Below are 26,180 nucleotides of genomic sequence, written 5' to 3'. Positions count from 1 at the left end.
TCTGGCTGCGTTGGGAGCACAGTCTGGGTTCTTCTCTCCTGAGTACCACAGAGGATGCCGGGTGAGTGCACCGACCCTTCCTGGGCCTCCCCCATCAAAAGACACGTTCCTATGAACAGGTGCACGCTACACAAGCAGTCACACACGCACACAGCACAGTACATGCACGTAGTGACCTGGGCAGGAGACTCCTGGCGGCAGGAGACGGGAGCTGACCTCTGTGATCTCCGCTGAATTTTCCATTTTCCTGCTTTGAAATCCTGCATTCCAACAGAGAGTGAAGCAATGAGAGGGAGGGTTTGTACACCTTGCCCTGTGGGGCCACCTCCAGGGCAGCCTTTCTCTTCTCTCTTTATTGCTGCCCCCTCTCCCAGAATCCACTGGGGCATCTTGATTTTCCTTCTTTCTGCTCTCAGAGAGCCCCCCCCTCAAATGTGCTTTCCCTTCCTGGTCTCTCCATCCAAGCCCCTCCGCAGAGTGCCCACCCTCCCCAACCCCTCTCTACTTCTGGGTTTCCCGCTTCTGGTCTCTCCCGCCTTTGCTGCTCTGGATCCCTGCCTCTGTCCTGGCCCCTCATCAATTCTTCCAGGTCCTTTGCCCCCAGCTGCAGTTGAGTCCTGCCTCTTGCCAACTCGGGGCCCCTGTGAGGGCAAGGACGACCTCTCTTCTCAGACTGGGCTCCCTGAGGGCAGGGTTGATGTCTCCCTCCTCAGCTGGGGGGCTTCCCGAGGGCCCACCAGGCCCAGTAGCCAAGAGCATCCACCCTATTTCCCCTGGCCGGTGGGGCTGATGCTGGCTGGGGATCTCCTTCCCTCTCCTTGGACTTCAGCCCAGAGGGCTGTGTCCGCAGACAGCCAATGGGACCCAGGGATACCCCAAGTAGATGATTAACTCCAGGCCAGATAACCCTGGGGCCACTATCCCTGGGGCAGGCCAGCCTATGGTTGGGAACTGACCCTGCCTTCTGGAGGAGACGTCTGTGGGTGTGTGGGGTCAGCACCCTCACCTAACCCACCCCTCTGACCTGAAGGCCTGCAGGGGCACTGTTGGTCTATGGTCCCAGCTTAAATTTTGTTTTTCCCTCTGGAGCTGGCTGAGGTTTCATTTTTCAGAGCAAGACCTGTTGTCAGTGGGCTCAGAATTGGGCTCCTATCTTTTTTTTTTTTTTTAAAGATTTATTTATTTGACTGCGTCAGGTCTTACTTGCAGCACATAGGATCTCTGTTGTATCATGTGGGAGCCTTTGTTGTGGCACTGTGGCATGGGACTCAGTAGTTGCAGCAAGCTACACTTAGTTGCCACGAGACATGTGGGATCTTAGTTCCCTGCCCAGGGATCCAACCTGCATCCCCTGCAATTCAAGGTGGATTCTTAACTGCTAGACCATCAGGGAAGTCCCAGGGCACTTATCAGGTCTTGGGTCCTCAAGATGCTGGGAGCAGACACAACCTTCTAATGTCCCCAGACGCCTCCCCTCAGCAGGGGCCTCGGCCCTGGGCACAGGAGCAGGTTTGAAGGGTCAAGGTTTTCCCTCCCATTAGAAGCCTCCTTGGCTGCGCCTTAGTATAAGTGGACACTGAGGTAACAGGAATCTGGGCAGGTGAGGGGCCAGGGTTGATAGCTGACAGTCTCAATCATGGCACAGGAAGAAACACACACACAGATACACAGATCAGACAAAAGCAGAGACCCACACCATCCATTAAGATGCACACAGATGTCCAGACACAGCATACATAACCTGGAGACTCCCAGCATCTATAGTCTCACAGACACACATGTGCACATGGAGAGATACACAAGTGTAGACACACAGATGTACAGAGACAGTTCTGCTCAGACACACATTTGCATATTTGCAGAGACTTTCTCAGCAACTGTCATACATAGAAACACATGCACATATATGTGCTGAGGTACTGAGAGCATGTAGGTATACACCCAGTTGTAGTCATGGACAATTTCAGGGATATGTAGATCTGGAGATTCAAATGTACACAGACTTGTGTACACACACATGCGCACACACACACACACAACATCCAGAGTTAGAAGCCCAACCCACTCCTCCTTGAGACCACACCCATCTACCCATGTACAGAGGCACACAGCCACACTCTTTCACATGCCGTGATGGCACCTGGCATGTGAGAAGTGTCCAGCAACTATTTATTGGATGAATTAATGAAGAGAGAACAGAGAGAAAGAAGCAGAGGCTGTGTGAGACTTCCCTGGTGGTCCAGTAGTTAAGGACTCCGTGCTTCCAATACAGGGGGTGCAGATCTCATCCTGGCCAGAGAACTAAGATTCCACAGGCCTTGTGGTGTGGCAAAAAATAAAAATAAAAAGCAGAGCCCGTGGCAAGGAAAGGTTGGCTTCGTGGTTTGCCGGGTCTGTGGAATCTGTGTTCACAGGCTGCCCTGAGGCAGCCCTCTTCACTGTTCAGTACGTGCCTGGTACTAAACTAGGTGCTCTGAGGATGAGGTTCCATTTTTTTTTTTCTGGATGGAAGACAGGAGGCCTGGGCTCTGCCACTTCTTTGGTTATAGAGGTTTGGGCAAGGCATGTATTCTCTGAGCCTCAGTTTTCTCACCTGTAGAATGGGGGAAAGATCATAAAACTTGATCTCATTGCATCATGGTGAAGATGTAAAGCTCTCGGTGCAGTCAGCCAATTCCTGGCAAATTTTGTAGGATAAACAACCTGGTTTGTTCAACAAACTTCAAGGAAAAGAGGAGGAAGGGAAAGGATGAACATACAAGTCAAAAGATGTATTTTGAAAGTCCCTTTTTCATCCTTATTTGGATTCCTTTTTTAAGAAATTGAAGTATGGTTGATTTACAATGTTATGTTAATTTCTGCTGTACAGGAAAGTGATTCAGTTATATGTGTGTGTGTGTTTGTGTGTTAGTTGCTCAATCATGTCCAACTCTTTGTGACCCCATGGACTGTAGCCCGCCAGTCTTCTCTGTCCATGGGATTCTCCAGGCAAGAATACTGGAGTAGGTAGGCATATATATATTCTTTTTCATATTCTTTTCTATTCTGGTTTATCATAAGGTATCAAATATAGTCCCTTGTGCTATACAATAGGACCTTGTTGTTTCTTATTTGGATTCTGATTCAAACAAACAGTAAGCAGTTTGACAAGCAGGGAAATTGGAGCACAAAAGATATTTGGTATATTAATTTTTAGGTGTGATATGATTGTGCATTAATGTTTTTAAATGGTTCCATGTATTTTAGTGTATATATGGGATATTTATAAATGAAATGATAAGATGCCTTGAATTTGCTTCAAAAAAGCCAGGAGAACGGAAAGTGGGGTGGAGGAACAAAGCCACAAGACTGACCATGAGTTAGAAGCTGATACTTGTTGAAGCTGGGTGATGGCTACAGGGGATTCACTATACAATCTCAACTCTTATGAATGCTTGGACATTTGCAAAATACAAAATTCAATGAATTCCCATATGGGCATGTTCCCAGTCTGACATAATGTAAACACTTAATAAAAACTAGTTTTCTCCTTCCAAGCGGTTTTCCTCCAAGGCATAAATATGTGAAATACTAAATACTCCACAAATACATAGTACAAGGTGGAGGAGGAAACCCGCAGATTTATGGATTTAAGATTTTCAGTTCTAAGTGTGTCATGAGCCTCTTGTGCAGCAGGGGGCTCTCTACTCTCTGTCTCTCTCACCCTGCTGTCCTGGGGATTTGTTAAAAGGAATAAACTATCCGCAGTTTAAGAAAGATGAGGCTGGCATGCAGATATGTTAACATCTGATAGAGCCCTTCTATCTGAGATGACAGAAGGAGACAGAGGGAGAAAGTCGGATTTGTCCATAACCTTATGATAAGAAGGGTCTTTCTCGAGTTTATAATCTCTAGGTATTGAGGATATTTATTTCAGGAAGGGCTACTATAATAATGGACTTCCTAGGTGGCACTAGTGGTAAAGACCCCCGCCTCCCAATGCGGGAAACATAGAGGCGGGTTCATTCCCTGGGTTGGGACGATCCCCTGGAGGAGGGCATGACAACCCACTCCAGTATTCTTGCCTGGAGAATCCCACGAACATAGGAGACCGGAGGGCTATAGTCTATAGGGTTGCCAAGAATGGGACACGGCTGAGCGACTGAGCACGCACTATAGTAATAGCAAATTCTGGGAATGCCCAGGTAGTCCAGGTAGTGGTGCTTTCATTGCTGTGGGCTGGAACTAAGATCCCACAAGCTGTGCAGCGCAGCAAAACAAATAAGGCAAACCCTTCCTGTTCTAGGCATGTGATATGTATTAACTTGATTCTCACACAAGGCCACGAAGTTAGGCATTAGTTTTTTTTTGGCTGTGCCACACAGCTTAGAGGATCTTATTTCCTTGACCAGTGACTGAACCCGTGCCCTTGGCAGTGAAAGCACAGAGTCCTAACCACTGGACCACCAGGGAATTCCCACCATTGTTACAGAGATCCTAGGAGGCTGGTTTCAGACAAGTGGATGTAAGGTGCTTTCAGGGCATAGGCAGAGCTTCCTAGCAGACAATTGGAAAAGGGGCCTGGAACTCAGGAGAGAGGTCAGGGCTGGAGAGGCATGGAGAGAGTGATAGATGAACCCCTGGTCCTGGGCATGAGCTGCCAAGGAGCGCTGTAGGAAGAGGAGAGGTTAGAGGGGGTGCAGGGCAGGAGGCCCACCAGGAATCACTCTGAATCCATGTTTCGAGAAGGAAGGGACAGCCCTCTGTGTAGATGTCCCAAAGCCTGAGAAAGGGCCATTGGCTTCACTCATCTGTGACTGTCCAGTGGGGTGGTGGAGAGGTAGGGTGGGGAGTCAGGTGGCAGGGAGTTGGGAAGGGGCATGGGATAAGACCATAGCATGGAAGTCCTGGGGAAAATGAGGCTGGAGAAAGAAGCAGGGCCACGGAACTCAAAGTGTGGTCCATGGTATCACCTGGGAGATGGTTAGAGATGTCCAATCTGGAGTCCCCTCTAGGCCTACCAAGTGAGAATCTGCAGTTTAATGAGACCCCTAGGGGATTCTATGGACATTAAAGTCTGAAAAGTAGTGCTGTAGAGACATGGGCTGGTCCCTAGAGTGGTGATTTTCGATATGGGGAGGTCCCCAGTGAGTTTGAGGAGGAGGAGAGGGAGAGGTGAAGAGGCTGGGGTTGGCGAGCTCGACCCAGGGGTGTTGTGTGTGTGCTTATGGTCCTCTGGGGACTGAGGTGTTGTGTGGCACTCAGGGCTAAGGTATTGTGGTGTTACTTGGTATTTCTGTGTCATTTGGCTGGAAGCTCTTGTGTGTGTGTTGCATGTATGAAGATAAGATGTGGGACAGAGTTCATACGGGTCATTTGTACTGAGATGTTTTTGTGTGTTCTTTATACATTAAAAAGTTCAACTAATGGAAATTTCATGGGGTTAATCCTGAGATGTGCATGTCTAGAGGTGAGGTTAACGTGTAGGTAGAGGGTTAAGGGGCAGCAAGGTTCAGGAAACTGTCCTAAGGGTGAATAGTCAGCCTTCCGGACTCAGGGAACTCAGGGCGCAGCTCCACACCCCAAACTTCGCGTCTGGTCCTCAGCGGGTGGTGGACGCGGATTTCCCTGAGCGCCCGCAGGCTGTAATTACACACTGTTGCCACAAGGGGGTGACGCCGGCCCGGCCACGCGGTACGAGATCCTGGTGAGCCTCCCACTGGCCGCGTCCCATCCGCCTGTGCAGCGCGAGGGGCCAGTGGGAGCGCACTCTGAGCGGTGGAACTGTGGTGTTGGAGAAGACTCTTGAGAGTCCCTTGGACTGCAAGATCAAACCAGTTAATCCTAAAGGAAATCAATCCTGAATATTCATTGGAAGGACTGATGCTGAGGCTAAGGCTGAGGCTCCAATACTTTGGCCACCTGATGGAAAGAGCCGACTCATTGGAAAAGACCCTGATGCTGAGTAAGGTTGAAGGCAGGAGACAACAGAGGATGCGATGGTTGAGTGGCGTCACCGACCCAATGGACACGAGTTTGAGCAAACTCTGGGAGATGGTGAAGGACAGGGAGGCCTGGCGTGCTGCAGTCCATGGGGTTGCAAAGAATCAGACACAACTGAGGGTCTGAACAGCAACAACAAATTCATTTGCTAGGATCGCCCTAAAAAGTACCATAAACTAGGTGATTTAAAACAGCAGAAACTTCTTGTCTCACAGTTCTGATGGCTGGAAGTCCAAGATCAAGGTGTCGCCAGGGCTGTGCTCTCTTTGAAACTTGTAGGGAAGAAGGCTTCCTTGCCTCTTCTGGCTTTTGCTGTTTGCTGGCTATCCTTGACATTCTTTGCCTTGTTGACGAGTTCCTCCGTTCCCTGCTTCCACGGTCACCTGGCTACTTCCTCCCTGTGTCTCTTCTTCTTATAAGGACACCAATCATATTGGATTAGGTGCCACCCTACCCCGTATGATCTTGTCTTAATTAATTACCTCTATAACCATCCTATAATGTGACCCAGTAAGGTCACATTCTGAAGTACAGGGGTTAGAATTTCAACATATCTTTTTGGGACACAATTCAACCCATAGTAGTTCCTAACGGTGCCTTGTAGTGACTGCTTAAGACTTCAACAAGGGTAAAATTCTCTCGTTTATGACTTAATCAGCTTTCTATTATTAAATACCTAATTTGCATCCAATTTACATGCAATTATAAATAACATCCTAGGACTTCCCTGAAGAATCCTATGGACAGGGAAGCCTGGCATGCTGCAGTCCATGGGGTTGCAGAGTCAGACCCGTCTTAGCAACTGAACAGCAACATCAAAAATAAAAATAAACACAAGAAGACATCAAGGTGCCCATGGACCATGAAGATCAAAGTAGAAACCACTGTTCTCAGCACAGCTTCCTCTCTGCTTTGACAGAGGGTTGAGCAGCTGGGGGTGCAGGGAGCAGTCAGGGGTGACAGCCGATCCAGAGCGACCCAGGAGTGGGTGAGAGGTGGGGTGGGGATCAGGGAAAGTTCCTTTTGGGGCTGAATCCAGAACACATTAGGAGTTAGCCTGGCAGAGGGAGGTGGTCCAAGTCGTAATGTTGGCTATGCTTTTATGACGGGCACACATGTTTAATGGTTCCGTGAGCACGGCTGCTATTGACCTTTCTCTCTGTGATTTCTTCCAGTGCTTTTATGCTCGCTCGTAAAGAGCTCTTTCCTCAAGAAGTCTGATCATCCTGTTTCTTCCTGGTTTCCTAGGGTTCAGTCTATTTTTGCATTTAATTCTCTGATCTACCTGGAAATTATTTTGGTGGTCGATGCAGGGATCATGGACCCCAGTGGAAGGGCAAAGAGACCGACAGGAGAGGTTGGGTGGCTGCAGGGAACCCCGTCTTCAGTCCTGACGCGGTGGCTCCCAGGCTCCCACGGATCACCCTCTACTCCCTGTGGTTCCTTTAGGTGGTAGCTGGGGTGGGTGTGTGACTGAAGCACTGGGTCATCGGAGGTGAGGATCCAGTAAGACCATGTTGGCCTAACAGGATGAGAGATGCAGAGCAGACTGCCATAAGGACTTCCAGGATAAGGGTCAAGCAAGGTGGGGAGGAGGTGCATGTGCCATCTCTCCTAGCCCATCCCCTGCCACTCAAGCTATCATTCTCTCTCTGCTCCCACTCTCCACCTCCTCAGAAATAATTTTATCTATCTGTTTGTTTGCTGGTTTGGGGCTGTGTTCCTGCTAGACTGTGGGCTCCTAGAGGACACACACACCTTGTCTGCCTTGCTCCTTGTCGTGTTCCCAGTGCTGGGAACAAGGATTGGCACCAAATAGGTGCTCAGGGAATATTGGATGAATGAAGGAAGGGTTGGCCTCTTCGGGCTGGTTCTATGGGGGGTGTGGGCAGGTAGGGAGCCAGGAGGAGCTGCCATTCAGAGCATCTTCTCCAAAACCTGAGGGCAGATTGTTTGGGGGCACACTGAGGATCCAACCTCCCCCTAGCCTGGGGCAGATCTATTGTGTCTGGTTTTCCGGTCTGGGAGGTGGAGGGAGGTCTGGGAGGTGGAGGGGCTGGGGGTCTCTGTCCCACAGATGCTCTCTAGCTGAAGCAGGTCAGAGGCAGAGGCTGGGCCTGGGTCTGGATCCAAAAGGATGGGACTGGGGGGCGGGGCTGAGTCATGGAGGTGGCCGCTCCTGATGAAGTTTCCTGTCTGGGGGCTCCGAGACATTCATTACAGCCAGGAGGAGAAGTAATTAAGCCAGAGAGCAACAGAGGTGGGGGGAGAAGGGCCTGATTTTCTCAGGAGGCTCTCGGTATAATTAATCAGAGCACAGGAAGGCAGAGCTCTGCCCAGTCTGGGAGTATAAGTAATAGAGACACAGCTTCACGGCCTCAGTCACCCATGATTGTGCTGACACCAGAGGGGCAGGGGCCCAGGAGTGCGCTGGCACCTGGCTCCATGAGGCGGCCTGAAGCAGAGGAATGAGCTCTGGCCAGGGCTCGACTGGCATGGCCATCTGCTTGGGGTGGGACCTGGGGCAAGTTGCTTCACCTCTCTGAGCCTCAGTTTCCTCATCAGTAGAATGGAGCTAATATCTCTGACCTCACAGGACTGCTCTGGAGGTTAAAGGTAAAACAATGAGCAAAGTGTTTAGCGAGCAGCACACACACGTAGAGCTGGGATCCAAAAAGTGGTTTGTGACAGCTGGGTGTGAGAGTCCCCGGGGGAGCAGATGACCGGGTGGGGAATAGAGAACTTGCAGGCTGCCCTGATGGTGGTCTGTGGTTCTGAGTCCTGGGACAGGCACAACAGCCTCGGGTATTGCTAACAGACGCTTACTCTGTGGGGTTTTTTGTTTGTTTGTTTTTTTCCCATTATGTGAAAAATATAATGGCAAATTATGTGTAGTCCCTGCAATGATCCTTGTAAGGGTGTTCTCATGCCCATTTACAGATGAGGAAACTGAGGCTCAGAGAGGCAAAGTGGCTTACTGAAAACCAGAGGGTTGTGAGCTGGGATTCTAGCTTAGGCCTGTCTGGTACCATATTCCTCAAATGACCCTTTCCTTTAGGCTGCAAGGCTATAGAAACTTGGGGTTCACAAGGCCCCATCACTTCCATGGGGAGTGATGGGGCACCCAGCCTCCTCCTCAGTCACCCAAAAGGCCTTCTTCCTGGACATACACTTGGGCGTGTGTCTTCAGGAGAGAAAGAGCTGGATACTCACTTCTCTGTGGGCCTTGGGGGTGTACCTGCCCCGTTACCTAATCCTGGTGAATCGTGGGTCTCTCCTTTTCCCTGGTCTGGAGTCTGGTTGCTACTGTTTCCCAGTTGAGACCACAGCCCCTCTGGGGACTGGTCCTAACTCAGGCTCCTCATTCCTGACCAGAGACTGGAGGAAGTGGGAGGGAGGCCTGGACTTTGACACCGGGCCAGGAATGCGGTGGTCAGTTCCACACTTTTTGTTCTCATTTCTTTTGTTTGTTTTTAATTTTTTCAATTAGCACTTTTCTGATTCTAAATACATATTCATTGTAAGCTAGAAAAAGTAGAGAAATTTAAAGGAAAAAAAAATCTATAATTCCATCCCAAGAGATATTTACTCTTAATATTTGTTTTAATTTTAATTTTTAAAAAATGTTTTATTGGAATATAGTTGATTTACAATGTTGTGTTAGTTTCAGGTGTCAACAAAGTGAATCATTTATACATATATGAGCATTTTAATGTATAGTATATCCATGCAGGATTTCTTCCTAGAAATAGATACATAGAAACATTTCTTTCTGTAAATATATATGTATGTGTTAGTCGCTCAGTTGTTTCCAACTCTTTTCAACTCCATGGACTGTAGCCTGCCAGAGTCCTCTGTCCATGGAATTCTCCAAGGAAGAATACTAGAGTGAGTTGCCATGTCCTCCTCCAGGGGATCTTCCCAACCCAGGTACTGAACCTAGGTTATGTATATATAAGTACATATATATACATAATATATTTACAAACTCAGAATCATTCTATATGACTGATTTTTGTACTCTGCTTTTCCCCCATTTAAGCACATGTCATAAGCATTTCCATATCATTTAACATTTTTCTAAAACATAATTTTTAATGGCTCCATTAAAATGGTACATATTTCCTACATACTATAATTTTCCTGTTATTGGACATTTTGGGGCATTTGTGTTTACCTTATTGTGTGTGTGCTGTTGTTAATTGCAGCTGTGATGTGTATCCGGGTGCTTATCTCTGGATGTATCCACTGGTTACATTCACAGAAATGGAAACTCGGGATGAAAGATTATACACATGTTACCAGCCTTCTGAAAGTTCTCTTGTAGTCTTATCTCTAGTGTTTGCAAATGGGCCTGGGCAGTGCTTGAAATTATCATAAAAAAAAATCTTTGCCAAAAATTTTTAATAGAAAAAAAAGCATCGATTTGTTTTAATTTGCATTTTTGATTAATAGTGGAATAGAATCAATTCCCATTTGTAAGTTATTTGTGCATTACCCTTCCTCACAGTTTAAAACAGGGGTCTCTGACTTTTTTCATGGACTTATTTAACTGGACCGGATTTAATTAAGAGCAAAACCGAGATGTAACAATGTCGCAGGTCCAGATCTAGACTTAGATGATCAATATCAGCAACCCCCCAGCCAAGCTGCTGCCTGAGGCCTGAATGCAGTGGGCAGGGCACAGATGTGGCACACCAGGGCTCTCTGGGAGTTGCCTTCCTCCAGTTGCCTCAGTTTCTCCATCGGTAGACTCAGGAGGCTGGGTGAACCTGCTGGTTTCTTGTGAGGAGGTGGGTGCAGGCTCTGGATTCAGGCAGCATCAGGTTCAAGTGCTGTGTGCTAAGCTTTTCAACTTCTCTAAGTCAGCAGTTTCCACTTCTGTGAAGTGAAAGTCACTCAGTCATGTCCCACTCTTTGCGAATTCTCCAGGCCAGAACACTGGAGTGGGTTCCCTTCTCCAGGGGATCTGCCCAACCCAGGGATCGAACTCAGGTCTCCCACATTGTGGGCAGATTCTTCACCACCTGAGCCACCAGAGAAGCCGGAGAATACTGGAGTGAGTAGCCTATCCTTTCTCTAGCAGATCTTCCCAACCCAGCAATTGAACTGGGGCCACCTGCATTGCAGGCAGATTCTTTACCAGCTGAGCTACAAGGGACCAGGGCGAATAGCAATGCCTTCCTCGCTCAATTGTTGGACAATGGCTGGGAAGATGAAACCAGATGATAGTGATGCTTCTCAGGCAGCCCTGTGCCCCGGTTAAGCTTTGGTCACGTTAGATATTCTTTTGATGATGATATTATTTAGTAGCAGTAGTAGTTGGAGCAGCAGCAGTGGGGGGTGGTAATATTTAGGAATTCCTCTGGAGTCTCCTGCTCCCATTCATTGAGAATCCAGGTCAAGACGTGGGTACCACAAGGGGAAGGAGGCCAGCACAGCCAGGCGTCCGAGGGGCAGCCAGGCTGATGGCCACAGTCCCGGCCGTCTAGAGAGGAAGGGGTCAGGGCTGACCGAGCAGGTATGGGGCAGCTGCGGGGGAGGCGCTGGAGGGATTCGGGCCTCCCCAGGGTTGGAGCTCCACTGATAGGGATCCGGTCACTTTTCCTGGCCCCCCCTGGGCGATCGGAGGCCGTGGGGTGCCGGGGAAGGGTGGTGCCCTCCACTCGACCCGCTGTTTATCAGCGATGGCCGGATGAGCGTGCCGGACGAAGAGTTCCGGGCCCGGGCTTAATGCAGGCAGGCAGTGGGTGCCGTGTTTGCGAGAGATAAGCGCGCAGCTCTGTACACAGATGCCACTTAGCTGCGCAAACAGGCGCCGCTCGCCTGGCCGCTCAGAACCCCAGGCAGGCGTGACCGTGGCTTCCTGGCCAGAACTGAGCAGTGCGGGGGGTGGGAGCGCGTGGTGGGGCATGGGGCAAACTGCGGGGCGTTGTCAAGTTTCTGGAGTGTGTCCCCCTGAGCCCGAGGGAGTGTGTGTGCGGCGTCCATGTCCCTGAGGGTGAGAGCTGGGTGCCGGCGCTTGCAGGAATGTTGGCAGTGGGGCTAGTAGGCCTTCTGTGGAGTGTAAGCCCCTAGGGCACAGGCTCACATCCAGCACGTCCCCTCCAGCCAGGCCGCGGGGACCTATTTGTCCACTGCCCCTTGACAAGCCTCACCTTCCTGCCCTTGGGGACAGGCACCCACACCCCTGGGTTTCCAGGAGCGGGAGGCTCAGGCTGCCTGTGTTCCAGCAGGGCTGGGACTGGGGGACACTGAGCAGACCCCAGAGTTGGGGGTGTCACCAGGCAGGGGTCAGGGCCAGAAAGCCCCTGGAAGGCCACCCCCATGTCTCGCTTCCTCCTCTGTCCCAGGGCTGTCAGCTCTGTTCCCACATCCCTCCTTTGGCCCCCATCTTCCACTCCGAGCTGCCTTCAGATCTCAACATACTGCTGGGGACCTCAGATTTGGGGCCACCACCCTCCTCTTCCTCCTTAGGGTACCCCCTGCCCAGGGTTGTCTGCGGGAGAAACCATCTTATCTAGAACAAAATGAGCAGCTGCCCCAGACCAGGGAAACCTGCCAAACATAGATGGGTCATAGGCATACGGCCCAGATTCCCAGTTGAGTACAGAATCCAGTTTGGCCCAAGCTGGCCAAAAGAGTTGGACACAGCTTGGTGACTAAATAACAGCAACAGAGCCTTACTGACATCTGATTAGGTTGAAAGATGGTCCAATTCTGTCTAGTCATGTCTGAGCAGACACAGGAGCCTGCCACATACTTAAGTCTGTTTTTGTATTTCCTTACTTTGGCTAGAGCCATGGCTCAAATTTTGTCTGATTTTGCCCTATTCCTGCTTGAAAGCAAGACAGCCAAGTACTAGGGTCCAGGCTGTGCACTGCACAAGAGCATTGATTCTCAGGGGCACCGTTCACGTTGTAGACATAGAGTAGTGTATATGAGCATGCGGCAGCTTCCGCATGAAGTCCTTGATCAGGAGGGGAGGCCACACAGGTACCCAGGGCCATGTATATGCATGGGAGAACACATTAATGACTCACACACGCACAAGTGGTCTGATCCCATCTAATCTGTGCTCCAGAGTCTTCTGGCCTTTTCTGACAGCCTGCCACTCTGAGATGTAATTCTCAGCCCATTCACTCTGAAGTGGGGATGTTTGCCAATTAGTGTTGACCTGCCATTCAGATTTAGGGTTGGGGAAATGTGTGTGGGTGAGAAAGTGGGTTCAAGTGTGCATGTGGCTAGAGCTTCCATCCTCTGGGGTTCTGGAGACCCCCGTCCCTGCCCAGGCAGAGCTGGACAGAGCTGGAGGAGGGTCTATACAGTGATAATTTCATCCAGTTCCCTAAAGAATGCATATGTTCTTTGACTGCTGACTTAGAATGTTTATGGAAATTGATAACATTGGACTGTAGTGATCATACCACTAAGAGAGTGGAAAAGCAAGCCACAGAGTGGAAGAAGAGATTTGTATAGGACTCATATCCAAATATATATAAAGAATTTCTACAAATCAATAAGAAAAAGACAATTTGATAAAAAAAAATTGGATAGAAGGTGTGAACAAGAATTTCACAAAAGAAGTCAATAAACATATGAAAAGATGTTCAACTTTATTAGTGATTTTTGTTGTGGTTGCTTAGTTGCTAAGTAGTGCCTGACTCTTTGTGGCCCCATGGATTGTAGCCCTCCAGGCTCCTCTGTCCATGGGATTTCCCAGGCAAGAATACTGGAGTGGGTTGCTGTTTCATTTTCCAGGGGAGTCTTCCTGACTCAGGTATCTAACTGGAGTTTCCTGCATTGGCAGGCTGATTCTTTACCACTGAGCCACAGGGGAAGACCTTATCAGTCATTAGGCAAGTGCAAATTAAAACCACAATGAGCTTCTACTACACATCCATCAGAATGGCCAAAATGCTATGTATTGACAGGGATGTGAAGCAACGAGGACTCTTATCCTGCTGGTGGGAGCATAAACTGGTACAGCCATTTTGGCAAAACTGTTTGTCTTCCCTGTCTACTAAAGCTTAACATATGCATCTATAATCCAGCAGTTCTACTCCTAAGGCTATACTCTCAACAGAAATGTGTACACATAGGACTTCCCTGGTGGTCCAGTGGTTAAGAATCTGCATGCCAACGCAGGAGACACAGCTTTGATCCCTGGTCTGGGAAGACTCTGCTTTCCACAGAGCAACTAACCCATGCACAACCACTGAGCCTGTGTTCTAGAGCCGGTGTGCCACAACTTTGGATCCTGCCCACCCTAGGTCTCTTGTTTCGCAGCTAGAGAGTAGCCCCGCTCACTGCAATTACAGAAAGCTTTTGTGTGATAACGAAGACCTAGCACAGACAAAAATAAATTAAAGAAAGAAATGTGTGTACAGTCACCCAAAGACACTTCCAAGGATGTGTTCATAACCTCAGTTTTCATAATGTCCCCAAACTCGAAACTACTCAAATACCCATCAGCAGTAGAATGAAGAAATAAATTGTGACATATTCACACAATATTCACAGAATATTATAGAGATGAGAATGAACAAAGTATAATTACACACAAGAATGAATGTCACAAGCATAATGTTTAGTGAAAGAAGCAAGACGTAAAAGAATACCTATGTGATTCCATTGCTACATAAGAAAGTAAAGTGACTAGGCAGGGATGTGATGGGAGGGGGAGCTGGTAGTACCTCTGGGGGAGCGCAGTGGTAATGTGCTCTGTTTGTTGTGCTGGATGCAAGTTGCACTGGTGTGTTTAGTTTTTGAAAACCCACTGGGGGACTTCCCTAGTGGTCCAGTGGCTAAAACTCTGAGGTCCCAATGCAGGGGCCCCAGCTTCCATCTCTGTTCAGGGAACTAGATTTCACCTGAGATCCCACGCTGAAACTAAGACCTGGTGCAGGCAAATAAATAAATTTTTAAAAAAAGAAAAGAAAACACAGTGAAGTAAACGTTTACAATTTGTGCATGTTAATGTGTGGGTACTATTCTCAAATAAAAAGTGGATTTTTTTTTTTAACATTTATGGAGCTCCTGTTTGGATGAATTTCAGCTCCACACCACTGATTAAACTCTCTCTGCTCTGTCCCCACTGCCATCCTCTCGCCCTCTTCTACTCTTGGACCTCATCTAGATGCCCACATTCTCATTCCCTCCAGGACCAGCCTGCTTCTGGTTGCTAAGGTTATATAATTATATCCAAATAAATTAATATTTTTTGTTAGAGGAAGGAATGCTTTAAATTTGTTTTGCACAAAGATGCTGTATAGGCAAGTTCAGTCCTTGCCTGGAAGTCTTATTTCCCGTTTGATGTTTTATCAGTCGGAATTAGGTTCACTTTGAGTGAAGATAAACTCAAATCAACAATGCCTTAAACCAGGGGTCCTTAAACTAGAGCATGCATCAAAATCACATGGAGGATTTGTTAAAACACAGATTACCTATTGTAAATCAACTATATCTCATTTTTTTTTTTACAAAAGTAAAAACAATAAAATGAACAGTGTGAGATTTAAAAAAAAATCATATTTCTGGACCCCATCCCAAGATTCTGATTCAGTAGGTCTTGGATGCGCCTTGAGACTGTAGTTTTAACAAGTTGCCAGGTGATAATGTTGCTATTATCTGGAAACCACACTTTGAAAATGACTGCCATAATTACACAAGCTTTTATTCTCTCATATAAAAAGCCTAGAGGTTGGCAACCCAAGTGGTGTGGCAGTGAGTTGTCAGGGACCCAGGGTACTTTAAACTTTTCTTTCTGGTTGCCTCATGTGTCACTTGCCTCACGGTTCATTATGGCTGCTTGAGCTCCAACCATTAGGTCTTCCTCCAGCAAACAGGAAAGAGGAAGCAGCAGGAAAAAAACAAAAACCAAAAAAACCCTAAAACCCATGTCGTTATGGTGCCTTAAAATGTCTTTAAAGAGACTTCCTGGAAATTATCATTTTAATCAGCACTTCCATTTGCAATTGATTGGCCAGAACTAGGTTGCATGTATAAAACTAACTGCAAATGAGGCTGAGACTGTTCTTTCCGGGATGACCAGGTGACAGCTAAGTCAGGAGTCCTCTGACTTATGAAGAAGAGAACTGGGGGTCACCAGGAAAAGTCAAAGAGCACACCCCACCCTTTCTGCCCAGAAACAGGGGGCCAGGGTCAGCAGTTAAGATTAGGTGACCTCAGGTAATGCAAGTAAGCAACTTCCACGTGTCTCGTATCTTTGTGAAATGGGGACTCATTCATGTCTTCATCTGACACACATTTACTGAGGCTTTTCCCTGCCCCGGCACTGGGCTGTGGCCAGGATGGAGAGGAATAAGTCAAAGGCATTGCATGTAAGGTGCCCACGGTCGAGGGTCCAGATGGACAGATACCTCTGTCCTCCTGATGTGGGGTGTGGAGGGCTATGCTGTGAGGATCACAGGGAGGTGCCCTGAGCAACTTATGTATGGGTGTATTCACATTTATATGTGTGATTTTGTGGAAACTGTGCTGCCACTGAAAGTAAGGATGTGAATTCATTCATTCAAGTATTGCTAGACCCCCACTATGTGGCAGACCCTACTCTAGATACACATATGTCTCTGAAGAAAACAGACAAACCTCTGTCCTCATGGAACCAACATTCTAGTAGCATCTTAGTTGGTTCGGCCTACTGTCACAAATCACTGCAACCTTAGTGGCTTAAAAAGCAAAAGGTAGGGACTTCCCTGGTGGTTCAGTGGTTCAGACTCTATGCTTCTCCTGCAGGGGTTACAGGTTTGATCCCTGGTGGGGGAACAAGACTTCACATGCTATACAATGCAGCCAAAAAAAACACATTTTTTTAAAAAAATTACTCATGGTTCTAGAGACTGAAAAGTCCAAGATCAAGGCACTTATAAATTTAGTCTTTGGTGAGGGCCCCCTTCCTAGTTCAAAGAAAGCTATCTTCTCACTGAGTCCTCACATGGCAGAGAGGGGAGGGAGCTCTTTGGAGTTGATTTTATCAGGGCACTGATCCCATTTGTAAGAGCTCCACCCTCCTGACTCATGACCTCATCACCCACCAAAGGCCCCCACCTCCTAATGTGGTCACAAAACTCCCTAAATGATGGGGTTTGGAGAGGTTCCGAGTTGATGACAGCATCCATGTGCCGGGAGGGTGGCACACCCCAACTCCATAGAACAAAATCTCTTGCACTTGGGACCTGCCAGACCTCGCCCTGTGTACCTCTTTATCTGTGTCCTTTATAACGTCCTTTATAATAAATCAGTATGTAGAAGTAAGTGTGTTCCCGAGTTCTTTGAGCTCTTTTACCAAATTATAAAACCTGAGGAGGAGGTGAGGGAATTCCCAATTTACAACCAGATGGCCAGAAGTACAGGAGGCCCAAGACTTGTGATGCTTCTCGAGGGCTATGGGGCGGACAGTCTTGTGGGATGGAGCTCCTAAGTTCTGGGTCTGTGTTAACTTCAGGTAGTTACTGTCAGGATCAAATCGAATTGTTGAACATCCAGTGAGTGTCAGGAGAATCAGAGAATTGGTTGTTGGTACTGAAAACATCCCAGAGGTGGTTAAAACCATAGGGGTAGATAATATCCTCATGGTGGGAACTATACACCCCAGTCTCCCTCCCAGCTTGGGGTGGATGCAACCAAGTTCTGACCACTGGGGTAGAGTTAGAGGGAAGGTGTGCAGCTTTCCCATCAAATTTTTAAAAGGAAAGTGCTTGCCTTCTACTTCCTCTTTTCTCATTTCCATGAGCTGGAATGGGGGTGTGGGGGGATGAATGTTCTTCAACCATGCAGATGGGTGCAACAGTCTTGGCGTAACAAGAAAGGAGGAGTCTGGGCTCCTTGTGGATCAGAGGCATCTACCCTTTGGACTGTCTGCCAGCGTGGACCCTTATGTGAGAGAAAATTAAACTTCGGTGGTATTTAAGCTACTGCTATTTGATCTCTATTAAGGCAGCTATATCTTAATTAATGTGTTCGCTGTTGATTGATTCAATGACCATTTCCTAGTACCAACGATATACCAGCCCATGTGAAACATCGTTAATCACAGATACAAGGTCTGAAAATGCTCGGCGATCAGGAACTGACTGTCCTTCAATTCACACCGTTTTCAAGATGTGAGTTTCTGCACCAGCAGCACAAATTTCCTGTGACTGTTGGCCCCTGAGGAGTTTCAGACTCAGACAGGAGGCTCATTCCTAAGAACAGGAGTGCTTACACGGTCGGGATGTGCACAGGGACCTGGGGGTGGAGCAGGGCTGGAGCCCGGGGCCCCTTACAGTATCTTGTTCCAGGATTCACGACACAGGCCAGCATTTAAAAATTTTTTTAGTTAAAAAAAATGTAAGTGATTTAAATTATTAAAGTAATGTATATACACCTTATAAGAACATTCAAGCTATAGATCAGTCAATTCAGTCACTGAGTCGTGTCCGACTCTTTGTGAGCCCATGGACTGCAGCACAACAGGCTTCCCTGTCCATCACCAACTCCTGGAACTTGCTCACTCATGTCCATTGAGTCGGTGATGCCATCCAACCATCTCATCCTCTGTTGTCCCTTTCTCTTCCTGTCTTCAATCTTTCCCAGCATCAGAATCTTTTCCAGTGAGTCAGTTCTTTGCACCAGGTGGCCAAAATATTGGAGTTTCAGCTTCAGCATCAGTCCTTCCAATGAATATTCAGGACTGATTTCCTTTAGGATGGGCTGGTTGGATCTCCTTGCAGTCCAAGGGACTCTTAAGAGTCTTCTCCAACACCAGAGTTCAAAAGCATCAATCCTTTGGTGCTCAGCTTTCTTTATGGTCCAACTCTCACATCCACACATGACTACTGGAGAAACCATAGCTTTGACTAGACGGACCTTTGTTGGCAAACTACAGATAGAGAGTGGATAAGATAGTGGAGAAGTTCTTGTTTGGAGACAAGCAAGACTGGGGCATCGCGTTTGAAAAACTCAGTTAAAGTTGCCCAATCAGAAAAAGAGACGCAAGCATGCCTGATTCATTTCCTTTGGACTTCAAACATATCACACACATTCAGGTACCCACCTCTCTCTGGATCTTCTGACTCGAGCTCCCCTTGTCTTTCCTGCATAATTACACTGACAGTCCCACAATCCATCACTTAGTATTTCCTGTTTCACTAAATGGGCTGAGAATTTAAAGACACATGTGAAATTCTCCCACACAGAATTGCCTTGATTTGTTAGGATTTTCCCTGACTATTTTACAGTCATCTTTCACACCTCATCTCACATTTCAGTCATTCCTTTTGTTGAGTCTTTCCAAAGCATTCAACTTAGTTTTCTAGGAACTGATTGTTTATGCACTAACATTTCATCGGTGTATGTAGTAATAGATTGTATGGTTATATGGTATCAGTGAAAGTATACCTGGTCTAAACAGCAAGAGAACACAGCCAGCTTACTCTTGGTAAACAGACAACTCAGTACAGAGAGAGTCCTGTGTGTTCACACCAAGGGTCAGCAAACTATAGTCTGTGTACATGTTTTGGTATATCCTGTAGGTCAGGAAAGACTTTAAATTCTTCTTTTAAAAAAAAAATTAAGGTAGAGTTTATTTACAATGATGTGTTAGTTTCAGGAGTCCAGCTTGGATTCTTATGAAAGAGAAAAATAAACCTTGGTGCTATTTAAGCTACAGTTATTTGGTCTGTATAAGGCAGCTCTGTCTTAACTAATGGGCTTCCCTGGTGGTTCAGCAGTAAAGAATCTGCCGGCATTGCAGGAACCGCAGGAGATGTTGGTTTGATATCTGGGTCAGGAAGATCCCCTGGAGGAGGGCATGGCAATCCACTCCAGTATTTTTGCCTGGGAATCCTATTGACAGGGGAGCCTGGCAGGCTACATTCCATAGGTCACAAGGAATCAGACACGAGTGAAGTGACTGGGCACGCATGCATCTTAACTAATTGAATCATTGATTGATTCAATGACCATTTCCTAGATCCCCATGATGTGCCAGTTCCACCGAAACTTCAGGAATCACAGATACAACATCTGAAATGGCCTCCCTAGCTCAGCTCCTTCTGACTCTTCTCATTGTTCATTCCACTCCAGCCCTACAGGCCTCCTCACCATTCCTCAAGCTGTCAACCTGACTTCAACCTCAGGGCCTTTGCACTTGCTCCTTCCCCCACCTGGAACATTCCTCCTAAGGCAGACTCATGATTTGCTTCCTTATATCCTTCAAATGCCATCTTATGGTGAGGTCTTCCCTGACCATCCAACATAAAACAAGACCCCTGCACCCAGCACTCTATCCTTCTTATCTGGATTTTTTTCCTATAGCACTTATTTTCTCTCTCTCTCTCTCTCGTTTAAAATTTATTTTAATTGGAGGCTAATTACTTTATAGCACTTATTGAAATCAGACCATACTATTAATACATGATTTCTTGTTTATTCATTTCCTGGGCTAACTTTTAAAAAAATGCACAACATGAGGTTTGCAAGTTACCTTATATTGGGGCAAAATGGAGACAATAGCCTGGGAGGCAACATTTCAGGTAGCTCTTAGAAACTGCTCCAAAGAGGTAGGAGGGGAAGGTCAGTAAGTGTGTGATTTTGGTAAAAGGGGAGTACATACGAACAAGCACATATTTTTCTGCAGAAGGTTTCTCTTAGTCACAAGACACAGTTGTCACCATGAAGGACTTTTCGTGCTTTTCTAGATATGAGGAGATATGAGCATTGGGCTCATAAACTCGGCTCCTGAAAATATCTAACTATCTGAAGATCTGTTCCGCCAGATTTTCTCAGAGCACAGAGTGCCTCATTTCTGCTCCACCCTGATTTCCTTTCTGGGGGGTGTTGAAGGTCAGGAGCTGCAGCAGAACATGATTTAAATCCTTGTAGAGGTAAATGTCAAGTGCGGATTCCAAGTGCCATATAGGTGATAGCTGCCACTAGAATGTAAACTCCAAGAAGGTATGGATTTGCCTGTTTGTTCCCTGCTCAGTCCTGGGTGCTTAGAAGAGTGTCTGGCACAGAGTAGGGGCCCAATAAGTGCTCACTGAGTGAGGATTGATCACTCTTGCTGCATGGCCATTTGCTGTGTTTAGATCCTTGGGCACGAGGCCCTGCCTTTAGGGTGGAAGGTAGTGGACGAGTGCTGCTCAGTGGATGGGATATCAGAGACGGGGGGAGATAGGGGAGGGTGGGCAGGTGGTGGGATATACAAAATTAAGACTTAGGGCAGGGATGGCATGGACTACCCTCTCCTGATGAGTAGCCCTTGAGTCCACTGGGCAAGAGCAATGGTCAACTGGGGTCTAAGATCATGGCCTCCTTGACCCCTAAGGTGGCCTTGCTAGGTGTTCTGAAAATGGGGATCAAGGGAACCCTAGTGATTCTGTCCCTACTTCCCTTTGAGGACAAGTTGGAGGCAGAAGCCAGATACAAACCAATAATAACAACCATTTGGAAGTTTCTCCACTCACAGATGTCAGTCCCCCATCCTCCAGACGTATCTCATAGTGACTGAATCATGGGTCAATGATGGCATTGAGAGTGTGTTGGGGGTAGCTGAGCCCGTTGATCAAGGGCTCTCTCCACTAATCAGCAAGTTAATACTCTTCAATGAGGCAGTGGTGATTAATGAATCAATAGGTTAATCCTGTAATTGTGGAGTGGCAGTCAGGCTCTTTCCCTCTCTTTTAGTGGTATGGGCAGGTGGGTCGGGTGGGGCTGTAGACCCCATACTTACTTAGCTTCCCTAATTCTGATCCCATACCTGACTCCTAAGCCCCATGGTTATACAAGATAGTAAGCCTTTCTGTCCATCATGATTGAGTGGGCCTCTCCCTGGGGTCAGCCTCAGCCCTTTTCTCTGCTTTGTATCCTGGGTGACCTTGGCTGTTGCTTCCTTACCTCTCAGAGCATTAGTTTCCTCATCTGTAAAATGGGGAGAAACGCAGCTCATTGTGTTGTTGTCCCTGAAATCATGTACTGCCCAGGACACAGGAGGTGCTTAACACAAAGGAGTCCTTCCCTAGGTGGGGATCTTTGACCCTGAGCCCAGTGGAGATTGTAATGGGCTAGGGATGGTGGCATGTTGTTGGGCATTCCTGGCATCTCTCAGTCCTGTAAGACACCGGTGCTCAAGTGACCCCTGGGTGGAAATGGGGGCACATTGCCTTGCAGGGGGTCTGTATGCCAGGCTTGCTGGACCTGAATGTGTATGTGTCAGGCTGGGTGTACAGGTGGCTGACTCAGCTGTTTCTGGGGAGGGGACTGACCTTTGCCTCCTCCCACCCCTCTCCCAACTCTTGAACAGAGGGAGACATAGTGGAGTGTCCAGAGGGGTCCCTCCTCCAAGACTTCACAGACAGCAGGTCAAGAGTCAAGGTTATACCTCCCATCCTGCCTCCAGTAGAGAGATTTGCCCCCCAGAGGTCTTGTCACTCCTCAGTTCTCCTCCAACATATGAAGCAGGGGCTGAGAAGACTGGCTTTTTGCAGGTGTGACTACAGGTCCCACAGACTGGAAAAAATATTCTGGCCTCCTGCCTGCATCTCCTCTCCCCCACCATGGACAGGCTAGAAAAGACAGAATGTCAACCCTGGTCCTAGGGGTCTTCCCAGGAATCTAGACCGAATGGTTCACTTCCTTAGGAGGCTACACCTGCTGTGGCGGGGGGCCGGGGCGGGGGCGTGGGCTGTAGGGTGAAGATGGGGTTCTGACTAGGCATCCTCTCCAGAGGTACCCTGAGTACAAGTGTGGGGCTCCCTCTTTGGCTACTTGGAGGTGGAGATATCATGTACTGTCTGAGTGTAATCTCAGCAATCTGCTGTGGGGTTGGGGGAGGAAGGAGGAAGAGCCTCCTCCCTTCAACTCCCTTCCTCTTTCAGACGAGGATATAAGCCCCACAAGGAAAGCACTGAGCTGAGGAGGCCACAGCCCCACCTGCAGAAGTCCAGCCCTTAGGACTCCTCTGGCCTTCCATCCCCTGACCACTCTGCCTCTGGAGCTGTTGCTGTGAGTGGCCTGGGACCCAGCAATGGTCTGGTCGGGGGATCCCGGGCTATCATGTGGGTAAACTGAGGCTAGCAAGGTGGAAACGGACTGAGTGTTGAGAAGCTGATTTGGAAGGGGGTCAGCAGAAGTGGGAAGGAGAAAAGCCGGGGAGTCCCCAGTGCCAGCATAGCCTTGTTCCTCCATCTGCCCTTCTGGTGGAGGCAGGCAGGGCTTATGCCCTTTTAACAGATGAGGAAACTGAGGCCAGAGATCGTGCAGTGCCTGAGAACACACAGCCAGCAGGTGGCTGAGCCTTGGTAGGGAACGAGCCACAGACAGGTGGCTGAAGCTTGGACCACATGGCAGCCTCAGACTTCTGCCTCAGGAGTAGTTGCTCTAGCTGACTCTAGTGCCCCTCTCCAGATGATGTTGGGGCGCAGATCGTGGCCCGCCATGGCCACAGTGCTGCTGGCCCTGCTTGTCTGCCTGGTGGAGCTGGTCGACGCCGACTCCAATCCCCAGCCTGAAAAGGGTGCAAAAGCCTCCGGGGCTAAGCACAGTCACCACTCCTCGCTGCGCCACATTCTCAAGCTGGCCAATCGGTAGCGGTGAGCGCGTGCGCGGGGTGGGCGGGGCAGGTTCTATGACAGGGGCGTGATCAATCATGACCCCGCCCATCTCTGGCCCCGCCCCACAGACTCGCGCATCCTGATATCAAAGCTCTCCTCTCCAAATGGCTCTACAAAGATCCCGAGGGTCAGCACGTAGAGGTAAAAGTGACCCACCACATGGCTGTCCCCTGGAGCGTGGCCTGATCCTCCTTCCACCCTAGCCCCGCCACATACTACTTTTCCCCAGGCTCATCTACCCAAATCCGACACCGACCTTGGTTCCTCTCCTTTCCCTCCTGCAGGGCAAAGGAGCCTAACTATGGTGAAGACCACCACGGCCTCCAGAGAGAGGTGTGCTAAGACACCGACCCCATTTCCGTGTTTGCTCTTGACCCCGGAACCTGGATTCCTCTCCAGGCTTGCTGTGTCTGAGGAGTGTTCGGGGTGGGGTCCTCATTCCCTTTCTCGGTGTGCCTTCCCTTGGGCTGGAGGGCTGTGAATGGTCCTTCCTTGTTCCCTAAATAAAGTGCAAATTTCTTTGAAATGGAAAGTGTGCTTACCTATTTCCTTTACCTAATCCTTGGTGGAGGTGGCATCCAGGTGGGAGTTGTAGGGTGGAGGGGAGGATAGAGCTGAGAGGATAGAAGATGACTCCTAAAACAAAAGGAACCAGAGGTCAGGGCTGGGGCAGAGTTCAGGCTGGGGCTCTCTCTGCTCTGAGCTAAGAGAAAATGCTACCGCCCTGCAAGGGGAGTGGATGGCACCCAGACAAGTGTCCTCTGGCACTCTAGCCGGGTGGGGTGGGGGCAGGTTGAAAATTCTTCCAAAGGGTTAGGGAGGAGCAGGAAGAATTGCTGCTGGAGGGTGAAGGGTGTGGACAGGAGCAGGCTGGGCAGCCCAGGGGAGTAGCTGGGGGCAGAGCTGCACCATCCCCCAAAGAGGGAAGTGTCTGGAGAATGGGCTTGGCACCAACACCCCGGGTTACCCCGAGGAGATGTATCACTAACCCCGGGGGCTGTAGTGGCTGGGAGTGGAGATGGGACCCCAGCTGGGGCTGTGGAGGGAGACTCATTTGTGGGTTGAGATGGGTGTGTGTGCTGGGGGAAGGGGTCACTTCCAACACCCCCATTGCCTGGACAGGAGCAGTGGGAGTGTGGAGGCTGCCCTTTCTCTCAGCTGCCGCCCTCCCCTTTCTGAATTCACACTCAGGAGATAAGTCACCAAGCATGGTGTCCTGGGGACAAGGTCATGAGAGGGATTCCCTCCTGAGGTGGCTCTGGGAGAGGAGCTTCAAGCTGGCTCTGCCATCGCTGGAGGAGAGGCCCCTGCTCAGTCACCACCTGCCCTGGGGTCCCTGGGGCCCTGCCACCTTCCCTTCCCTGCACTGCCCTCTAGTCTCCCAGAAGGTAGGGTGGAACGGGGAGACGGAAGCAGGTCGAGAGCCTGGTCAGGTCACAGGCCGTGTAGACTCCAATGCTCTAAGCCTTTGGCCTTACTTATGTGCTAGACACTAGCTATTTGTTTTACATACGTTATATTGCTAGGGTGTTGATCTGATTTTAATAACTGAGACAGAATTAAGAATGACTTAAACAAGAAAGTATTTTATTTCTCTTATGTAAAATGCAAGTAGTATCCAGGGAGTTGGCAGCTCTTCTCCATTGGGAATGTCCAACAGCCCAGTTTCCTATTCTGTGGCTTCCTTTCGCCCTCATCTCTATGAATAAAGATGGCTCACCTGGCCCACAATCCCTGTGTCTGTATTTTAGGCACCACGGAGGGAGGAAAGGAGAAAGGGTAGGTGTGCTGGTTCCTATGCTGTGTAACAAGTGCACCTAAAACTTAGTGACTTAACCATTGTATTTCACTCATGATTTTGTGGGTCAGGATTGAGAAGGACCTGACTAGGCCATTGTGACTCGGAGTGCCTCATGCAGTAACTGTCAGAAGCTGACTGGGTCTGATCTCCAGGAAGGCTCACTCACATGTCTGGTGGGTTCTGCTGGGAGTTGGCTGGGAGCTCAGGCTGACACCTACATGTGTCCTCTCCAGCCTGGTGTCCTGGGTGGTTGGACTTAGAGAACAGTGGCTCCTAGAGCTAGTGGTCCAAGAGAACCAGCAGGTTGACTGCCTTGCTGTGTTAGTTTGCTGGGGCTGCCATTACAAAGTCCCACAAACTGGGTGGTTTCACCACAGTTCTGGAGGCTGGAAGTCTGAAATCAAGGTGTTGGCAGGCTTTGTTCCTTTGGAGGTCTGTGAGGGAAAGATGTGTGCCAGGCTTCTCCCGGTGGCTTCTAGATGGGGGTCTTTACCCTATACCTCTTCACATCATCTTCCCTGGATGCCTGTCTGCTTCTGTGTCCAAATGTCTCTTTTTGGAATGACAATAGTCATGTTGGATTAGGAGCTCACGGTACTGCAGTATAACCTCACCTTAATGAATGACATCTGCAGTGACGTTATTTCCAAGTATTGTCACTTTCCTGAAGTACTGTGGGTTAGGATTCCAACACATGAATTGGAAAGCGAGGAGAGCAGAACACACTTTAATTCATAATAATTACCTTTTGTGACCTGCCCTCAGAAGTCACATAGCATCTT

General features: G+C 48.6%; 2 protein-coding genes across 2 annotated transcripts in view; both read left to right on the top strand.

The window, feature by feature from the left end:
* LSM12 (LSM12 homolog) overlaps positions 1–26,180 on the top strand; it is a 78,066-nt gene that overhangs the window by 41,061 nt on the left and 10,825 nt on the right. The gene's annotated exons all lie outside the window — the stretch shown is intronic.
* Positions 22,907–24,100, top strand: LOC122695199 (caltrin-like). The gene is made up of 4 exons (XM_043904790.1): positions 22,907–22,989; positions 23,392–23,570; positions 23,666–23,738; positions 23,882–24,100. The coding sequence occupies exons 2-4, from the start codon at positions 23,392–23,394 to the stop codon at positions 23,894–23,896; spliced, it is 267 nt and encodes an 88-aa protein (XP_043760725.1). The 5' UTR covers positions 22,907–22,989; the 3' UTR covers positions 23,897–24,100.

Source organism: Cervus elaphus, chromosome 5, assembly GCF_910594005.1.
Source record: "Cervus elaphus chromosome 5, mCerEla1.1, whole genome shotgun sequence".
NCBI classification, from domain to species: domain Eukaryota; kingdom Metazoa; phylum Chordata; class Mammalia; order Artiodactyla; family Cervidae; genus Cervus; species Cervus elaphus.
Note: the sequence above shows the minus strand (reverse complement) of the source record. Positions and strands in the feature narration are given on the sequence as shown.

Excerpts from the sequence above, each read along its gene's own strand:
- LOC122695199 (XM_043904790.1), top strand. The coding sequence starts at position 23,392 with ATGATGTTGGGGCGCAGATCGTGGCCCGCCATGGCCACAGTGCTGCTG. Across the intron at positions 23,571-23,665 it reads ATTCTCAAGCTGGCCAATCG|ACTCGCGCATCCTGATATCA; the intron begins GTAGCGGTGAGC and ends CCCGCCCCACAG.